We start from the raw sequence: 20,685 nt of genomic DNA, 5'->3' as shown, positions 1-20,685 counted from the left end.
ACTCCCCCCTCCCCCTAATATTCCTGTCAGTGAAGCGACGGGTTGTATTTTCTAGTTGATAAATACAGCACCAATAGAGGATGGGCTGGGGCAGAAGAGTGGGAAGGTATAAGAGAGAGGAGGGAGGAGCAGGATCAGGGGGAGGGGGGGGTAGAGATGGATGGAACATTTGTGAGGAAAATGATGATCAAAAGATTCCACTTAGGTTGAGGGTGAAGATTCACAAAATGGTAATAAGACCAGGTTCTCGACTATGGACCAGAGGCTTGAGCCTTGAGGAAGAGGAGAGATTCCTGTGGAGGACTGAGATGCGGATGCTGAGAAGGATGATGGCAATCTCCCTGAGGAAAAGGAAGAAGAATGAGGATACGAGGAAGTATTCATGAAAATGCACGAGAGGTCAGAGGTACGTCGATGTGCTCAGGAGGGAATTGTTGTGGTAAATTTGGTCAGGCAGGCCTTTGAGATGGCACAACAGTTGGCAGGAGAAGGGCAGACAAATTTAGTTGGAAGGAGGTGATGGAGATGGATATGGAAGAAGTGAGGGTGCAGAGAGAGAGAGAGAGAGTAGAGGTGAAAAGAGGGCAGACTCATGCGGCCAACACCACAAGCTGGGATTAAAGAAGTAGTAGTAGTAGTAGTAGTTTGGTAGTTGTTGTAGTGAAACTTTCTTTAGTTGGGATAACTTTTTGTCCTCTTTGTGATAGTGGTAAAAACAGTCCAAAGGGTGAATATCGATTAACATTTATATTTACTTTACCATCCTATTTGGAAGACAAACAGTGAATTTGTAAAATGTAACGGTGTGTATATTAGATGTTCGGACATTTTATCGATTTTTTTTTTTTGTTCTGAAATATCATTCAAAGAAGTTAATATTATTGACCAGTGCAATGTGGGGACGAGCTGGTCCATGTCTCCACTTGGGCTAAAGTACAAAAAGTGTAATGTCTATCAATAGACCCAATCACTACCCCAACAGCAGACTCCTTTTTAATTTATTGCTGAACCTTTTTTACTTGATAGGCAACGCAAACACCACCACCCTTCAATCAATTCTGACTGCAGCTCTGGTCGTTGGACGTCGTTGATTTATGCAATTTAAAAAGAGCTCGACAAAAGAGGGTAGAGGTCGACAACATCATAATGGAGTAAACTAGAAAGGGCACTCGGTCACGCAATGCTTGATCCAGTAGAACATATCAGGGGCAATAATTTTTTGAAATATCAAGATATACAGTGGGGAGAACAAGTATTTGATACACTGCCGATTTTGCAGGTTTTCCCACTTACAAAGCACGTAGAGGTCTGTAATTTTTATCATAGGTGCACTTCAACTGTGAAAGATGGAATCTAAAACAAAAATCCTGAAAATCACATTGTATGATTTTTTAAATAATTAATTTGCATTTTATTGCATGAAATAAGTATTTGATCACCTCCCAACCAGTAAGAATTCCAGCTCTAGGAATTCCAATTCCACCTGTTAGTTTTGTCTTTAAGAAGCCCTCCCATTCTCCACTCATTACCTGTATTAACTGCACCTGTTTGAACTCGTTATCTGCATAAAAGACAGCTGTCCACACTCAATCAATCAGACTCCAACCTCTCCACAATGGGCAAGACCAGAGAGCCATCTAAGGACATCAGGGACAAAATTGTAGACTTGCACAAGGCTGGGATGGGCTGCAGGACAATAGGCAAGCAGCTTGGTGAGAAGGCAACAACTGTTGACGCAATTATTAGAAAATGGAAGAAGTTCAAGATAACAGTCAATCTCCCTCGGTCTGGGGCTCCATGCAAGATCTCACCTCGTGGAGCCTCAATGATCATGAGAAAGGTGAGGGATCAGCCCAGAACAACACGGCAGGACCTGGTCAATGACCTGAAGAGAGCTGGGACCACAGTATCAAAGAAAACCATAAGTAACACACTATGCCGTCATGGATTAAAATCCTGCAGCGCACGCAAGGTCCCTCTGCTCAAGCCAGCGCATGTCCAGGCCCGTCTGAAGTTTGCCAATGACCATCTGGATGATCCAGAGGAGGAATGGGAGAAGGTCATGTGGTCTGATGAGACCAAAATAGAGCTTTTTGGTTAAAACTCCACTCGCTGTGTTTGGAGGAAGAAGAAGGATGAGTACAACCCCAAGAAGACCATCCCAACCGTGAAGCATGGAGAAAGAAACATCATTCTTTGGGGATGCTTTTCTGCAAAGGGGACAGGATGACTGCACCGTATTGAGGGAAGGATTGATGGGGCCATGTATCGTGAGATCTTAGCCAACAACCTCTTTCCCTCAACAAGAGCATTGAATATGGGGCGTGGCTGGGTCTTCCAGCATGACAACGACCAGAAACACACAGCCAGGGCAACTAAGGAGTGGCTCCGTAAGAAGCATCTCAAGGTCCTGGAGTGGCCGAGCCAGTCTCCAGACCTGAACCCAATAGAAAATCTTTGGAGGGAGCTGAAAGTCTGTGTTGCCCAGCGACAGCCCCGAAACCTGAAGGATCTGGAGAAGATCTGTATGGAGGAGTGGGCCAAAATCCCTGCTGCAGACTGTGCAAACCTGGTTAAGAACTACAGGAAACGTCTGATCTCTGTAATTGCAAACAAAGGTTTCTGTACCAAATATTAAGTTCTGTTTTTCTGATGTATCAAATACTTATTTCATGCAATAAAATGCAAATTAATTATTTATGCAAAAATTAAAATGCAAAAAATTATGATTTTCAGGATTTTTGTTTTAGATTCCGTCTTTCACAGTTGAAGTGTACCTATGATAAAAATTACAGACCTCTACGTACTTTGTAAGTGGGAAAACCTGAAAAATCGGCAGTGTATCAAGTACTTGTTCTCCCCACTGTATATCGTTTTAGGCCCTATTACTCAATGGTGAAAAATCGCTGAAATGTTTTTTTTTAAAATATCTCTCATATTCGAATCTGGATTTTTAATTTTTAAATACATTGTCGAGGCTCATATGAGAGCTGACACACAACACACAACAAGGGGGGCATGAGACAAGAGGAGAGGGGGTGGGAAGAACAAAACAGTGGGGAACAGAGACATTAGGAGATCTGTGGAAGGGAGAGGGATGGGGCAGCGAACATGGGGAATACAAGAGGGACAATACAGGGACTTTCAGGAAGTCCCTGTAATGGAAGCAGGGAATTTGAAGGAGGTGGGTTTGGGGTGGATTATCGGGGGTAGAAAAGATTGAGGTTATGGATGGGGGGGATGATAAGAGGTGGTGGTGAACTGCTGTTTTGAAATTCCGATCTTCACCAAAATCGAAGCAATTCGTCCTTGCCACACACCCAACGTGTCCACCAAGTTTCGTCTGAATCCGTCCAAAACTTTTTTGAGATACCCTGCACACAAACAAACAAGAAGACGTCATGCAGAGCACGATACTTGCAAAATGCATAAAACAAATTTGACCTCAAAAATAATTGGCCGGTTGAATTCAGTGACCTGAAATATAAATCCTCTTCAAATTTCAAGTCAATCGGATGAAAATTGAGGATTTTAGAAATACCATCCAAGTTGTTGACCTTTGGCCGATCTTGACCTTTTGGCCGAGGTTGACGTCAAAATTAATTGGTGGTTGAATTCAGTAAGCCGATATAAAAATCCTTTTCTAATTTCTTGTCAATCGGATGAAAATTGAGGATTTTAGAAATACCTCTTCCTCTTTAGAAATACCTCATTAGAAATAGAAATACCTCTTTAGAAATACCATCCAAGTTGTTGACCTTTGGCCGAGGTTGACGTCAAAATTACTTGGTGGTTGAATTCAGTAAGCCGATATAAAAATCCTTTTCTAATTTCTCGTCAATCGGATGAAAATTGAGGATTTTAGAAATACCTCTTCCTCTTTAGAAATACCTCATTAGAAATAGAAATACCTCTTTAGAAATACCACCCAAGTTGTTGACCTTTGGCCGAACTTGACCTTTTGGCCGAGGTTGACGTCAAAATTAATTAGTGGTTGAATTCAGTAAGCCGATATAAAAATCCTTTTCTAATTTCTAGTCAATCGGATGAAAATTGAGGATTTTAGAAATACCACCCAAGTTGTTGACCTTTGGCCAATCTTGACCTTTTGGCCCAGGTTGACCCCAAAATTAATTGGTGGTTGAATTCAGTAAGCCGATATAAAAATCCTTTTCCAATTTCTAGTCAATCGGATGAAAATTGAGGATTTTAGAAATTAACAGATTTGTTGACCTTCGGCCTATGTTGACCTTTTGACCTCAAAAACAATAGGCTTCTTACTTACGACAAACTCCACCATAAGGTGAAGTTTCGTGAAGATTGGTTTTAAATATTGTGACCTGGAGGCGATTGACAAACGGACAGACAGACAGGGGTGGATGGATTCGTTGGAGGTGGGAGGTGGATCCACCTTCGGAAGTGGATTGATTGGAAGTTCATCACCATTCCCTCGTGAAAAGAAAAATCTGCCTTTTCTCTCATAAAATGGCACATCGTTCAATGTTCATGAGAAAAAGAATCAGTTTCTTGTTGTTGTTTTTTTTTTTTTAACACGGGTGAGAATTTTCGCTCCTGTGCTGCGATTTTCTGATCGTAGCATCCATGGATCCAAGCCGTAGCTCACAGCACGCCGTCAACGTATGACGTTTACGACGAGAGCCGGCGTCACATCGAGTCTTGAACATTTGATTGAACTTGCTTGTAATTCAACGAATCGCGGTTGTCTAATACTTTCGAAACACTGATATGCCTTCAGGGAGATTTTCGCCCTTTGCTTCAGACTAAGTGTGCACGCTTTGCGCCCTGAGGGCGTTATTACTTTTCATTTGTTTTTCGTGCTCACATTGCTTCCGGCCGTCAATCACCACAACCCTTTGGGTGTCTGCCATTGGCTCAGGTAAAGCGGAGGTCCAGGCGCTGAAATATTTTTTACCAAACTCCTCGTCTTCGACAATCATGGCACGTTAGAATATACGGCGTCGACGTTACATTGTGCTATTCGCAAGGTCGACAAAATAGCTTGAGGAACGTCGTCATTCGTTGGGCCGTTGTGCGTGCTGTGGCCAATGGGAGAGCGGCGGCGGAATATGCAAATGGCGTGCAGGGTACAGCGGCTCGAGGACTGCGCCGCTTAACTCCGCGAACAGGCGCCGTGGCCTGAGGCCCTCGGCTGGCGCCGATCTCGGTGAGCTTTCCCGTTATGACTAGATGTCGGCTTGTTTGTGGTCGCTGGGGAGACCAAAGACGAAGCGATGTAAAGTTCTGTGAGGTCGGAGGTGTCCATTATACACGATAAGGGCCGACGGTCGTCCTCTTCTTCATCATGTTGAACTATGGCGGATTTTAATTCTTTATTTCCTGGTGTTCTCCTCGAATGGCGTACGTGTCGCGCTTTGCCTTTTGTTCTGTGCGGAACGAGACCAGGCCCCGCTAGTCAACTATCCCCCCTCCACCCAACCACCTCCTCCCCTCCTCGCTGTCCCTCCCCGCCGGTTCCCTTCGATGTCCCTCCTTCTGGCCGCACAACACGTGCTGGGCCCGACAACAACAGCGCCATCGCACAGGCCCCTCTCCAGTTGATTGTGACTTGGTTTGGGTGGTGAAGTCGTGCGATCTGTGCCGTGTAACCTTGTCTTCTGCTCCTTCGAACTCCCTGTAGTGATGGAGGAGTCACGGCGGCCTCATGTCCGACCCACAGTGTTACCGGGATGGGGCCGGCGGGCCGGGCGGCCTTTGTTCGAAGGCGAATGGCGAGGGTGGGGGTGGGAATGGGCTGTGCGTGGGGTGGGAGTAATGGAGGTAGAGGAAAGGGGGTAGAGGCGGCGAAGAAGGGCCATAAAGATGGAGATGAGCGTGCTGGATGGACGGAAGAGGCAGGGATTGATGACTTGTGGATCGGAAAGAAGTGGTGACCGTGTGTACCTTGCTTGTCTGAATGATGAACATTGTCACGAATAGGTGTGTGTGTGTGTGTGTGTGTGTGTGTGTGTGTGTGTGTGTGTGTGTGTGTGTGTGTGTGTGTGTGTGTGTGTGTGTGTGTGTGTGTGTGTGTGTGTGTGTGTGTGTGTGTGTCAAACTTTGCATGTCAGGAATGAACACACATTGCTGTAAAAGAGGTGTCCTCTCCAGTGGGTCCTCCTTGCGAGCTGATCCTTCCTTATTGTATGGCAGCTGTTATTCAGTGAGGACTGTATTTAAAAGGCTTGGTGGTGAACATGTTAGTTATTGGGGGGGGGAGTGAAGGGTGTGGGGCCGTTTACTGTATGTGTAATGAGAGGAGGATCTGAGTATGTGCACAGACAGTTGGTGGGGGGTGGGGGGGGGAATAGTGGTTTTTTTTTTCCCCCCCATTCACGGCCAAGTGGTCAGGATGTCCAAAATGGATGTGGTTCGGGAGGTTACCAAGAGGCCAGGTGGACCTGCGTAGTGAAACATGATCCGAAGATGGATGTGGAAAAGTTAAAAAGGAAAGGAACATGTCCTTGGGTTGTTTAGCTGGACCCGGTGGTGCTCGGCTGGCGGCAGCCTCGTGTGTGTGCCGGAAGCGAGCGAGACTCTTTGCTTTCTATTAAGAGTTCGCAACTTGTGCTGTTTGCTCTTCCTTCCTCGCGGCGAGCTTCCTTTGTTCCTCCGTTCTGCATTTCCCCCCCCCCCTTGACTCGCCCATCTTGGGTTTGCCCCTGCTTAAACATGTGGCCTTGTCCTTCCTGCGTTTGTCTGTAACTGGAGACGTCGTTAGATACCGGCTGCTTGCCCATTCTGCGCAAGTCTCCTCCAAATGGAATGTGGACAAAAAGATTTTCCTCTTAAATTTGCTTTTGTAAAAGCTCGAGACCATTTTGGAACGTTGGTGCTGTTTTCAGCGTTTGGCCGTTTCAAGGAAATGAGCGTTTCATGTTTTAAAATGACACCTTATTGCTCGTTTGCTCCACCAGCTGCTGCTTCAAGTTTATATTGAATCACTCACTCACTCACTCACTCACTCACTCACTCACCCACTCACCCACTCACCCACTCACCCACTCACCCACTCACCCACTCACCCACTCACCCACTCACCCACTCACCCACTCACCCACTCACCCACTCACCCACTCACCCACTCACCCACTCACCCACTCACCCACTCACCCACTCACCCACTCACCCACTCACCCACTCACCCACTCACCCACTCACCCACTCACTCACGATCTCGGATTATACTTGTATTCCTTGTTTGGCTCTATCTTTTAAAATGTAAAATGGCTTGATAGCCTTTTCCAAATGATGATGTGCTCGAGATGGATGCAGCAGAAATGTTGTCCTTTTAAAACCAACTACTCAGTTAATGTATGGCTGAAGAGAGCATCGCCATACAGTATCAAGGGCTTCAAGCAAACGATGCACCACCATTCATGTCATCCCTCACCCTTTCAATGATCATTCCGATCCCACTCAACCTGACCGCACAACCCTCGTAATCAAACGTTAAAGCGTTTCCTACTCCGACTCTGCATCTCTTCCTTCTCTCCTCCTCCTCCTCTCCTATCATATTTTTGTCCTTCTCCTCCTCCCCACCGCCCATCTTCTTCTCCCCGCCCCCATCTTCTTCTCCCCGCCCCCCCATCTTCTTCTCCCCGCCCCCCATCTTCTTCTCCCCGCCCCCATCTTCTTCTCCCCGCCCCCCATCTTCTTCTCCCCGCCCCCATCTTCTTCTCCCCACCCCCCATCTTCTCCCCATCTTCTCCTCTTCCTCCGCCGACTCCCCCAATCTTCTCCTCCGCCGACTCCCCCAATCTTCTCCTCCGCCGACTCCCCCAATCTTCTCCTCCGCCGACTCCCCCAATCTTCTCCTCCGCCGACTCCCCCAATCTTCTCCACCGACTCCCCCAATCTTCTCCTCTGCCGACTCCCCAAAACTCTCCTCTATGCCTGGTGTTGGCTTAATGGTTTGGGTGGTGGACTTGGGATCCAAGGATCCTGAGTTCAAGTCCCCCTCTGCTGTTGAATTAACACCAGGTTGGGTTGACTCTGCCTGTCATCCTTCCGAGATCAGCAAAATAAGTGCCAGCTTGCTGGCATCCTGTGTTGGAATGGCAACCTGTCCAGGATTGTGCCCAATAGCCAAGAAGACTGCTTTGGCAGCACCAACGCTCTGCACAGAGTTTGGTCCCAATAGATGAATATTCTCCTCCCCCATATTCTCCTCCTCATTGTCTCTGTGCACCCCTCCGCCGTCCGCCCCCTCCGCCATCCGCCCCCTCCGCCGTCCGCCCTCTCCACCGTCCACTCTGTCTGCCGTCCATGCTCTCCGCCCTCTACCCCGTCCTCCCCCAGTGTCGGCCCTCCGCACTGTCCTCCCCCAGCGTCAGCCAGCCCCACCATCCGCCCCCAGCATCTGCCCTCCCCACCGTCGGCCCTCCCCACCGTCGGCCCTCCACACCGTCGGCCGTCCGCCCCCAGCGTCGGCCCTCCACACCGTCCGCCCCCAGCGTCGGCCGTCCGCCCCCAGCGTTGGCCAGACACACCGTCCACCCCCACCGTCGGCCCTCCCCACCGTCGGCCCTCCCCACCGTCGGCCCTCCCCACCGTCGGCCCTCCCCACCGTCGGCCCTCCCCACCGTCGGCCCTCCCCACCGTCTGCCCTCCCCACCGTCTGCCCTCCCCACCGTCGGCCCTCCCCACCGTCGGCCCTCCCCACCGTCTGCCCTCCACACCGTCCGCCCCCAGCGTCGGCCGTCCGCCCCCAGCGTCGGCCGTCCGCCCCCAGCGTCGGCCGTCCGCCCCCAGCGTCGGCCCTCCACACCGTCCACCCCGAGCGTCGGCCCTCCACACCGTCCGCCCCGAGCATCGGCCCTCCAAACCGTCCGCCTCCAGCGTCGGCCCTCTACACTGTCTGCCCCCAGCGTTAGCCCTCCACACCGTCCGCCTCCTCTTTCCCCTCCCCCACCTCCTCCTCATCTTCCGTTCACGCTGTTCGCATCTCTTCTCTCCCGCCTTGTGCGTGCCTCTTCGTTCGCATCCCCTTCTTAAAAAGCTGAAATGTATTGCGTCAATAAGTATTTAGCCCTCTCCCTCTCCCTTGCTTTTTGTTGGCCTATTGATACTTGGTTGTCATTTTAGCCTTCTGTGCTCTTGCTCTTTCAGGAGCCTCAATTTTCTGTACAAAAATGTACATTCTTTCAGTCATTAAAAGGTTCTTGAAGGGATTTTCTTTGTCATCAAAAGCTGATTAAATTGATAATTATATTTTTCGGAGTGAAGCTCAATGTGCTTGTTTGTATGTTTTCTTTGCTTATTTCCTCCACCCCAAAGGTAGATGGAGTTTGTTTTCACCCCTGTCTCTTTGTCTTTCAATCTGTCTGTGAGCAGGATATCGAATAAAGTTGTGGATGGATTCAGATAGAATTTGGTGGACAGGTTGGGTGTGTGACAAGGACGAATTGGTTAGATTTTGGTGAAGAATCGGATCGGCTCCACAAACTATAATTTTAAAGTGATTCATCGCCAGTGAAAGATGTGGCCAAAAACAGCCTTCTCCTTCTCTTCCCTTTACAAGGGGTGAGTTCCAACTGTACCAAACTTCTGCCCTGCATCGACCACAGGTGGGACTCCTTTACGGCATATAGCATGATATTTCAAAACGTTGTGGACATATTATGACAAAACTTGGTGGATGAGATGGGCAAGTGACAAGAACAAGCCGATTCGATTTTGGTGTGTGACGAGGACGAATGGTCCGGATGCAGATCCAACCTGTCAGTGGTATATAAAACGTACTGTTCAGCCTGGCCAAGGTATTCGCTCAACCAAGTGCCGGTCTTGTTATCTCTCGCCTTTGAAAACAAAAAAAAAACACCGGAGGGATATTGGAATCTGCTCGCTTTGTCTGTCTGTCTGTCTGTCTGTCTGTTTGTTTGTCTGTCCATCCCTCTATCTCCTGAGCTGTTGAGCAGAAATTCACCAAACTTGGGAGGTATGATCACCAGATGGAAAGAAGGTACAAGAGCAGAATCAGTTTTTGCCCCGACCCCTGATGTGAGGTCAAAAATGCAATTGCGTGCACGTTTTCAAACATTTTGAAAATATCCTTTGTGTATGAAATCGACATCGGTGGGAAGCATGAAATATGTAACGATTTTTTTTGGGGGGGGGGGTGGGGGATTTGATGCCCTGGTTCATGCACCCAACGAGTAGGGACCTTGGATCACTGGTCATCAAAAATGGGAATAAAAATTTGATATTTGGGTCATTCCTGGTGGAACTTTATGCCATCTTTCAACTCTGCCTTCGGTGGGGATTTTCAAGTCCGCGCCATCGACTTTGCTCTGTTTTGTAAATGTGATGGAAAGTATGACGTGTTGGTTGTTCTCACCCCCTCCCCTCTCCTTTTAGTTGAAAAAAAATGTTGATTCTGGCTTGTGTTGCTCTCCGCAGCATGAAAACAGGAATCATGGACTAGCACGAGGAAGCATTCCTTTCTGACATTTGTGCTCCCTGCCACGGGCAGAGGAGAACAGGAACGGATTTGGAGGAAAAGAAGGAAAAGTGTGGCATTGGTGAAAGGTTGGCAATTTTTGCCGGTGTGGGAAATGGCAGATCCCATCATGGACCTCTTTGAAGATGGAGGCCTTTTTGATTCTGAAGGGCTTTCGGGGCTTGCTGGTGAGGAGTTTTCTGACCCAGGTGGTGGGGATACAATCGAGTTGCAGCCTATTGAGCCAAACTATGTTGGTATGCCCCCCAGCACAGCCAAATTGCACCACTTTGACCAATTTTCGTCCTATGATCAGCAGCCGAAATTTGCTCCAGTTGACCAGGGAAATGGCATGACTACTGGCAGCTTGCACTATTCCACTGTGGTGCCACCCCAGGCTGGTCAGTACAATGTTTGCCAGCCTTTTGTCAATGCAGACCCTCTTTGGGGAGGCCAGTCTTCAGGTGGAAATGTGCCAGCGACCAATAACTATGGAGCTGCAGTACCACCACGCCCCATAGCTCCTCAAGCGCAACAGCAGCAGCACACACCACAGCAGCAACAGCAGCACACACCACAGCAGCAACAGCAGCAGTTGGCATACATGCAAACACGCCACAACTATGCCTTAACACAAGGACAGCAACCTTCGCATATAAATCCTTATCAGGATAATGTTGGACCCCGGCCAACATTTGCAGGTACACCAGTGCAGGGTGGAATTGCTCAGGCTGGACCATCTCCACAACTTCATAGTGTGCCCCAAGCACCAGGCTATACCCATGCCTCACTGACAAATGTTGTGCCATCTCGTCCGACTAGTTACATTCAAGTTGCCCAGCGTCCAGAAATGCTTCGCCAGGCCGGCTACCCATTACAGGGTCAGATTCTGGCAATGGGGCGTTCACCACAGGGTCAGGCCCCAATCCGTGCAATGACTGCTCCACCACAACATGCTGTCACTTCGGGACACTATGGCCACCAGTATAGGTATGGCCCACCTGGGAACAGTGGAGGGCGCCCTTTGGATAGTTCCGGTGTTGTCTGTGGCTTTCCAGGTGAACCCGCCCAGCAGGCCACCTTTCCGCACTCCAATATGGTGCATCCCCCCCAGCCAACTGGCACCAGTGTGTGCACCTCAAACCCCCCAAGCCAAATGAGCCAGTTGCTAGCTATGCAGACCCCGTCCCCAAGCACTGGGAATGAGCAGAAGTATAACACTCAGGGATTGTTCACCGCATCGCCTGGGAATGCTCCTGGCCTCGTCCGGGTGCAGCCTCCCGTCCAACCACACCAAAGCACGCCTGCCAGTTTCTCTCGCCTGCATCCTCCTCAGCACCAGGTGGGTGAGCGTGGGATACTTCAAGAACCTGTGACTTGAACCCAACAAAGTTGTTGAAACAACTTTCATCTACCTTTTACAATAATTCTTTCCATACATCATTAACGTCTAATGATTGTGTTTAAAGTGTCAAATAGCACTTTTAAGTGCTATTATTATTTATACTTTTGCATATGTACAAATTTGCTTTTCCTTCTAAAATGTGTAATGCTTAAAGAGAACATTACAAAAGTCGTGAATTTTATCGTTCTGATTTATTATTTAATTTTTTAGAAATGCACTGCCATTATAGTTGACGTTATAAGGATTTGAAATTACTGACCAAGGACATGGCGATTGAACAGTAGCACAACACTGCTGGACTTTTGCAAAAATAACGTAAAGATATGTCACTTGCCCGACTGATTTATATGCGACTACCATGTTGATTTTAGGCCCAGAACAATATACTCTTCTCAATTTGGCAAGCTAACACATTAGCTTTTGTTGTTTGATTTTGCCAATCTTGCACACGTTTTACCATGTTGAGGAGGGGGTTTTCTTCCCGGAAGTGACCAAACTTTTATTATTATTATTATTTTTAAACCTTTACCTTAACGTCGGTTGACAGGATGACCAAGAGGTATGCACACTTGCCTTTAAGCCATGTAGGCCTGGCTTTGAATCCGAACCTAGCTATAAAGTGTCATTCCGATGATTAACAGGCAGGATGATTCGTCGATGTGTGTGCCGTCCTTCGGATGGACGTTGACCTGGATGTCCTGTTTACTGGCATTAGTTGGTGGATGATAAAGATCGAACAATGTCCTTCGTGAAGAGTGGGCAAGCTCTCGCCCGCACCACAGCCAATTTACAAATTCCAGCCCTGACTACTACTGAGAAGGCAACGGCAAACCACCCAGTATAACCCTTGCCAAGAAACTGCTTTAGCAGTATTAGACCTGCCTTCGGGCATAACACGAGAATACGAAATTCCTTCACCTGTTGTATTGCTTTAATTATTTTACAATATATATTCGGCTTTTGACTTTTCGAGTTTCATAAGTGAATTACTGTTTGAAATTTCCACTGGTCTGTTTGCTTTGTCTTTGCCATCTACAGGTCACCCTCCTGTCTGCCACCTCTGTGGCTCCAGGTACAATGGTGAGTGGTGCTGGTAACCTAGTGAAGCTGGCGGGTGGTCAGCACCTAGTTTTGACTTCCACGCCTGCTGCCATGGCCTCGCACTCAGCCGTTATGGTCTCTGGGCCACCTGGCACTGTACCAGTGAAGTTGCAGATCAAGCTGCAACCTAAACCGGGACAGCTCCTCCCACAGGTAGTCTCCCAGGTAAAAAACACGGCAGGGGGAAGTAGTTGTTACATGCTGCATGATGGGGGAAACAACAAGGTTTTGACATGTTTATGACGATATTAAAAGTGCTGGCTTAACTTTCATTGATGTGCCAGATTTCAACCATTTAACAAATTTATATTTTATTTGCCTCAGAATTGGTTGATGTTGAATTTGAGTAGTGAAAGTGGTTTTTTTTTTTTTGGTTGGGGGGGGGGGTCAGGGGTTCACTGATGAATGCTGAGTGTATTGTGGGAAATGAATAGGAAATGTTTTTAATCTTTATTTTGCAATGGATATGGTTATGCAATTTATTATATCCCCTCATTCTGTATCGTTTTGTCTGGTCATCTCAAATGCAGGTTCTTGTTGGCAACTTTTCAAGCCTTTTCTAATGGTATTTGGGTTCTCTATTATTTCTTGAGTTCTTGGAGAAGGCATTCAGCCACTGGCTTTTACTCTTATTCACTGCTGAAGCTTTGTCATTAACTTTAGCAACAGTGTGGATAAGTTGATTGGTCATGTGGATTTGAACGAAAGGTCTCATTTTGCACGATGAATACATCAATTAATTTTTCACACGTATATTTTAAAAGCGTTTCTTGTTTTGTTTTTGATATATATAATGCTGTTTGTTTATAGCTATGGCATAGAGTTGCTGCCGGGGATCAAAACAGTTTGCATTAATCTCTGTTCTTTGACCTCTGTACCAGCAACTGAATTAACAGTGGAGGCAATTTGGGCAGAATGAGATCATGCCTGTCACCTTGCCATCTTCAGTCAAACGTATTGGAGCACTCCTGTCTGATCAAACTATTTTCTCCATTGGAAAATCTTGGAACAGGCTATTTCCTCTTTTTAATTTTTTTTATTTTTAATGTACATAGTCAAGACTCGTGGAAGAGTGAGGAAGATGTCTGTTGGAAGATCCTGAAGATATTGGCTTGTGGAAGAGTGAGGAGGATGTCTGTTGGAAGATCCTGAAGATATGGGCTATTTCCTCAAAGGGCGGAGGAGCTCCTTGTGAGCCAACGGCCATCCATATCTAGTGCCCAACTGTGTCTGCGGACGTCCTCCTGCAGTTGGGTCACTTCTTATTAGGAGGTTGGTGGCAGGATTTGCACTCCGGCCACCGTAAAACCCTTCATTCCGCAAAACGCAAAAAAATCTGAAAACCCACTCCGTGGGAGTACCTCCTGTGCAGCTTCCCTTCGCAGGGCAGCTCACCGGATGACGGGATTGGGGCAAAGCCTTCGGGACCCCCAATCTTTGATAGGAGGGAAACCACGGGGTAACATCCCTGGGTCAGATTGCGGGAGAGTGTGTCGGAGTGGTGCTGAGGTGTCGTCCACCAGACGGCGGTCTCCTTTGGTTAACCTGAGGCGGTCCCTTCGGCTGGGTGCCTGGAATGTCCTATCCCTAAGAGAGGATGATCACCTGTCTCTGTTATCATCTGAGCTCAAGCGTTTGGACATCGGGATTGCAGCTCTCTCTGAGGTTCGGAGACCGGATTGCGGCGAGATAATGGTGGGTGGTTACACCTACTATTGGTCTGGTCGCTCTGATGGTTACCATACCCAAGGAGTTGCTGTAGCTGTGTCCAATAAGCTGACCCCAATGATAATTGAGGTAACACCGGTCAACGAGCGTATTATGAGATTAAGGATTCGTCACTCCTTTGGTGTCATTTCCCTGGTCTCTGTTTATGCTCTGACTGAGGCGAGTGATCTCACCGTGAAGGATGCATTCTACGCCACACTCGAGTCTGTGGTTGATCAGTGCCCCAGACGAGATACACTTCTAGTCTTGGGGGATTTCAATGCATCGACTGGAACTGATAGGGATGGTTATGAGGTGTGTGTTGGTCCCCATGGGTCAGGAACTATGAACCAGAATAGCACTAAGTTCCTTGACTTTGCAAGAAGTCATGGACTTAGGGTGGCTGGTTCATGGTTTCAGCGCCCACAAGCTCATCGCTGGACTTGGTATTCCAACGCTGACGGTGTGGCAAAGGAGATTGACCATGTCCTCATTGACGGTCGTTGGAGGATGATCCAGAACTGCAGGGTCTACCGGAGTGCTCAGTTCCTCAATACTGACCACAGGCTTGTTGTAGCAACTCTAAAGCTGCACCTTAAATCCTGGAGAATGGTACCATCCCAGCCGAGGCTGGATGTTGCCAAGCTCAGGGATGAGAGAGTAGCTGAGGAGTTTGTGAACAGGCTGAGTGGACACTTGGGGGGTCTGGGTGCTTTGGGGGGGTCCTGAAGAGTTGTTGAGCGCCTTCAAGACCACCGTCCTTGATGTTGCCGGTGGATGCCTTGGAGCTCACCGCAGGGCAAAGAAGAATTTTGTCTCTCAAGGGACACTGGATACCATTGACCAGAGTCGCAGGGCCAGGCTGAATGGCAGAGCTGAGCTGTTCAGGGAGCTGAGGCGTAAAACTGTACGTGCACTGAGGGTGGACAAGGAGGCCTATGTGCGAGGAATCTGTGAGGGGGTAGAGCATCACCTGTGGACAGGTGATTCTCGTCCCACTTACAGGGGAATTCGCGCATTACGTTCATCCAAGCCCATCCCTCGGAGCACTACAGTTCGAGCAGAGAGTGGTAGGCTCTTGACAGAGGAGTCTGAAGTGAAGGCCCGCTGGGCCGGTTACTTTGAGCGGTTGTACCAGGCTGATCCCCCAACTGTCGAGTTGGACGTCAAGGGTGTTACAATCCCTGTTGCTGACCCTCGAATCAACTGTGGTCCACCTTCGCTTGTGGAAACACGGGCTGCGGTGAACCAGTTGAAACGGGGCAAAGCTCCAGGGATCTGTGGCATCCATGCCAAACTTCTCAAGGCTGGTGGAAATGCTGCACTCGTGTCGTTGCATGCAGTTTTGTGCTCTGCCTGGAACACAGGCATCATCCCAACTGACTGGAAGAGGGGCCTTGTTGTCCCTCTCTGGAAAGGGAAGGGTGATCGCCAAGACTGCAACAACTACCGAGGGGTGACGCTGCTCTCAGTGCCGGGCAAGGTCTTTGCTCGGATAATTCTCGATAGGGTTCGCCACCATCTGCTTGAGCACCAGCGTCCAGAGCAGTCAGGCTTTACACCAAAGAGGTCAACGATTGACCGTATCCTTGCACTTCGTGTCCTCACCGAACGCAGACGAGAGTTTCGGCAGGGGCTGCTTGCAGCCTATGTTGATCTCTGTAAAGCGTTCGATTCAGTGAATCGGGATGTCCTCTGGAGGATTCTTGGTCCTCGTGGGGTGCCACCAAAACTGATCGATCTGATGTCTGAACTCTGCTCTGGTACTGAGAGTGCTGTGAAGTGTGGTGGTACCATCTCTGACTTATTTCCAGTTGTTATTGGAGTTCGTCAGGGATGTGTACTTGCCCCCACACTTTTCAGCACTCGTATGGACTGGATTCTAGGGAGGATGTCGGAGAGATCAAGTTGCGGTGCGTCATTTGGGAATGTCAAGATCTCGGACCTTGACTTTGCAGATGATGCAGTCATCTTTGCGGAGACTTTAGACATCCTCTTGTTGTCCCTCGAGGTGCTGAATGAGGAGTCGGAGCCGTTGGGATTACGGGTTTCTTGGGTCAAAACTAAGATCCAGGCTTTCGGTGACATCTTGGATGCTGCTGTCCTGTCTGTGTCTGTTTGTGGTGAGGATGTTGAGGTCGTGGAGAGATTCACTTACCTTGGCAGTGATATTCATGTCTCTGCTGGCTGCGAGTCAGAGGTCAATAGACGTCTGGGTCGGGCCTGGGGAGTCATGGATTCACTGGATCATGGGGTGTGGCGCTGCCGGTACCTGTGCGGGAGGACGAAAGTCCGAGTCTTCAGGTCCTTGGTACTTCCAGTCTTGCTCTATGGGTGCGAGACTTGGACTCTGACCAAGGATCTGAGACGGAGACTTAATTCCTTTGGTACCAGGTCTCTTCGGAGAATCCTTGGCTATCGCTGGTCGGATTTTGTGTCCAACGAGCGGTTGCTGAGAGAGACTCGGATGAGATTTGTTACCTGCATAGTCCGTGAGCGTCACAACATGTCCATACAGTTGCGGCTGTATGGACATGTGGCTCGTTTTCCTGACTCTGATCCTGCTCACCAGATTCTCTCAGTGAGGGAGTCTCATGAGTGGAGGAGGCCAGTGGGTCGACCACGTGCCTCATGGTTGCAACAGGTTGACCATAATCTCAAGGAGATGGGGATGGGCCTGGCATCTGCCTGGGGGATGGCCAGACGGAGGCCCCTGGAGTACCGGCGGAAAGTGGACGCAGCGACGTGCTGTTCTGGCACATGCTCCCATACCTGACCTGACCTGACCTCTGTTGGGGGATCCTTAATATCTGCCTATTTCCTCTTTTGGAAGGTCCCGAGGATGGGGATCTTTCCTCCGTTGGAAGGTCCCGAGGATGGGGATCTTTCCTCCGTTGGAAGGTCCCGAGGATGGGGCTCTTTCCTCCGTTGGAAGGTCCCGAGGATGGGGCTCTTTCCTCCGTTGGAAGGTCCCGAGGATGGGGCTCTTTCCTCCGTTGGAAGGTCCCAAGGATGGGGATCTTTCCTCCGTTGGAAGGCCCTGAGGATGGGGTTCTTTCCTTGGTTGGAAGGTCCCGAGGATGGGGCTCTTTCCTACGTTGGAAGGTCCCGACGATGGGGCTCTTTCCTCTTCTGGAAGGACCCAAGGATGGGGCTCTTTCCTCCTCTGGAAGGTCTCGCTCGTTTATTTCCGCCTCCGGAAGGGGTCGCTCGTTTATTTCCGCCTCTGGAAGGGGTCGCTCGTTTATTTCCGCCTCCGGAAGGGGTCGCTCGTTTATTTCCGCCTCTGGAAGGGGTCGCTCATTTATTTCCGCCTCTGGAAGGGGTCACTCATTTATTTCCACCTCTGGAAGGGGTCGCTCGTTTATTTCCGCCTCTGGAAGGGGTCGCTCGTTTATTTCCGCCTCTGGAAGGGGTCGCTCGTTTATTTCCGCCTCAGGAAGGAGTCGCTCGCTGTTTACACCTGCATTGACACAATCATTACCTCACAATAGATTAGCAACCGAGTTCCTACTTGTTGCTATGTAAACAGAAGCATTTAGAGTAAGGTGGTTTGTATTTCGTCCTGCCGAGCAATCGAACCACGTCCTGTCAGTTCTGAACCAAGTGTGCTATCCACGACACCAAATAACTTTGTGTGCGTGCGCGCACATTTGAACACATAATGATTGTAACGTGTGCAAGTGGAAAGAAATGTTGCCTGCCATTTTAAGGTAATTCATCGCATCCACTTAGCCCTATTTCTTCATTGTGCATGCAAGTTTAACTACTGAACCATTCCAATCACATGCAATAAAGATGGTGAGCTCAGTTTGAGCATAAATGTAGCTCTACAGAGTGGAGAAAATGCTATGTACCCCATGTGAGCTTGTTTGTAAAGTTTCTAAAGCTTGTGGAGGTTCGTTGTGACCATGTGGCGAGGGCAACACTGACGTACCTGACGTTTTGAACATCTGGTGATGATTATTTTATCTGATTTAATTGTTAGCATTTGAAAACGGTGCCCTCCATGTCTGAGTGCACATCATTGCCTCTTATAAAAGTTTATCATTGGTTTTGATGTGTTCTACTGCTGAATGAGCTTATCTCAGATTGCCAGTCTTTTGCCGTTCTTTTTAGCTTCGTTGTCATTTTTTAAATCGGGAAAACTTGGTCGTTTGTGGGGTCAAAATGACATTGTTGTTGCACATGCGTTTTTCCCACTCTGTGGCTTGAATGTCAGTGATACTGAATACTGAAGCACTCCACGGCCAGAATTACTCTTGGTAGTTTGCAAAAAGCAATTTGTTCAATGTAGGTGCTGGCGATAACTCCACGACTGTTCGTCAGACATCTTGGGATATGTTTCGTCCACCAGTTAAAGCACGTGGCCGAGAAATCCAACTTAACGTCCATCTGAGGGACGGCACACAGTGTGATGCATTGCTCTATCTGTGAAGTGCCAATCTTCCGCAGTTTAACATTAGGACCATGTCCTGATGTTGTGACCCAAATTTGGAAGGTTTCTCACTAGTGGGTCTGGAGAAGTTTTTTATTTTTTTATTTTTTATTTTGAAAGAATTTCAGCCGGATCGTTCGAGCGGTTTGGAGTATTGAAAGAATGGACACTTGCATCACATTCTTCGGTTTCGCCGGAGAAGTTGAAAAAGGAGACCGACGGATGGACGGTGCATGACGACAATACCTTACATTCCAGATAAGCTAAAAATCCATTGGTATTTACTTTGTTTTCCGTTAAATATTTTGTGGGTCATTCACGCCTGTCGGCGATTCCCTGGTTTTCTTGAACAGCTTCTACCATGTGAGCACCCAGGGGTATTGCCTCTTTTTTTTTTTTCTTTCCCCCCCCCCCCCGAAGTTTAGTTTGTTCCACTTGCATCACATTCTCCTGGATGTGTGAAAAGTTCCAATAATGTGAAGCCTCGATGTGATAATGTACATTGTCGCCTAGCAGACGATTCATTTCTCCGAGTTTCTCTTGCCACACTGCTGTCCTTCTCTTACGATACTTCTTTGCCTTCTTTTTCTCTCCCCCTTCCTTGCCCCTTTCCTTCTGTCCTTCCACTCTTTCATTTGTTCTCTCTTCCTCTCCCTTGCACCTCCTTTCATAACTTGCAGCTTATTCTTTGCAATATGATGTTCTGTTTGCATTCAAGATGTGTTTTTATATTTGCTTTGAGCATTTATGCTGTGATTGAAGTTGTTTTGAATGTTCAAATGCGTAATATTGTTGTTACCAAAATAGAATGAGTCCCTCCCTTTGCTTGCTGCCATTATGCTGTTATCTTCCAAATTGAGGACACCACCCTTAAACATGTTTTTTTTTTCTTTTCCTATACAAGATTGGAACTCATGGAAGAGCAGTGGGGAACATTTGGACATGAGTAAGGGTGTGACCGAATAGGAAAAGAGAAAGGGTGATGGAAACAAAGTAATCTGCAAGTAATACAGTTGGGTTAAGTTGAATTATTAATGGGAGTGGAAACTGTTGTGGTTGTCGGGATGATATGGTAGTGCACACCGCCTGCTTGAAGCCCTGTAGGAAAGAATACAATTTAATAGACTTGAGAAGGAAGTACCAATGTTGGGAGAAGAGCAGAACACGAGTTAATTTGCACAGTCAACCTGTATTTTGGGGAGGGTTGGGGTGTGGAGTTACTGGATGATTGTGTTTTCTGGAGGAGCTGGGTTTTCATTGCTGAGAAAGTGGATGGAGCTTGAATGGAGAGGCAGTAAAAACAAGAAAAAGAGCCATCAGAGATTGCAGAGCCTCGCCAGGACTTCTTTTGAGTGCTGTATTTTTTTTATAAGTTTTAGGGTCAATCCAATATGGCTGCAAAACCGTGTGACCTATGATATGATATATATGTGTGAACCTTTTGTTCCTCATGGACAGGTGGCCATACGTGTAAAGTTTTCGCCTAGATCTCTTCAGCCACCTCAGGGAAGAAAATTTTTGAATTTTTATTTGTATTTTTTAAACAATATTGCTGCCGAATCACGTGACTGATGA

At 48.0% G+C, this 20,685-nt stretch overlaps 1 protein-coding gene across 9 annotated transcripts in view; it reads left to right on the top strand.

The window, feature by feature from the left end:
* The first annotated feature begins 4,861 nt into the window (after nucleotides 1-4,861).
* The window catches only part of LOC147021446 (ATP-dependent chromatin remodeler CHD8-like), a 228,651-nt gene continuing 212,827 nt past the window's right edge, over nucleotides 4,862-20,685 (top strand). For 4 of the 9 annotated variants that reach the window (XM_085891388.1, XM_085891389.1, XM_085891390.1 and 1 more), the window contains exons 1-3: nucleotides 4,904-5,185; nucleotides 10,420-11,801; nucleotides 12,903-13,130. In XM_085891388.1, coding sequence (XP_085747514.1) covers nucleotides 10,575-11,801; nucleotides 12,903-13,130 — 1,455 coding nt within the window. In that variant the 5' untranslated portion in view covers nucleotides 4,904-5,185; nucleotides 10,420-10,574. The other 5 variants (XM_085891384.1, XM_085891383.1, XM_085891386.1 and 2 more) reach the window with 5 other exon arrangements.

The sequence above is a fragment of the Eptatretus burgeri genome, chromosome 8 (genome assembly GCF_056783735.1).
Source record: "Eptatretus burgeri isolate ZD-2024b chromosome 8, Ebu_testis_v1, whole genome shotgun sequence".
NCBI classification, from domain to species: Eukaryota; Metazoa; Chordata; class Myxini; order Myxiniformes; family Myxinidae; genus Eptatretus; species Eptatretus burgeri.
Note: the sequence above shows the minus strand (reverse complement) of the source record. Positions and strands in the feature narration are given on the sequence as shown.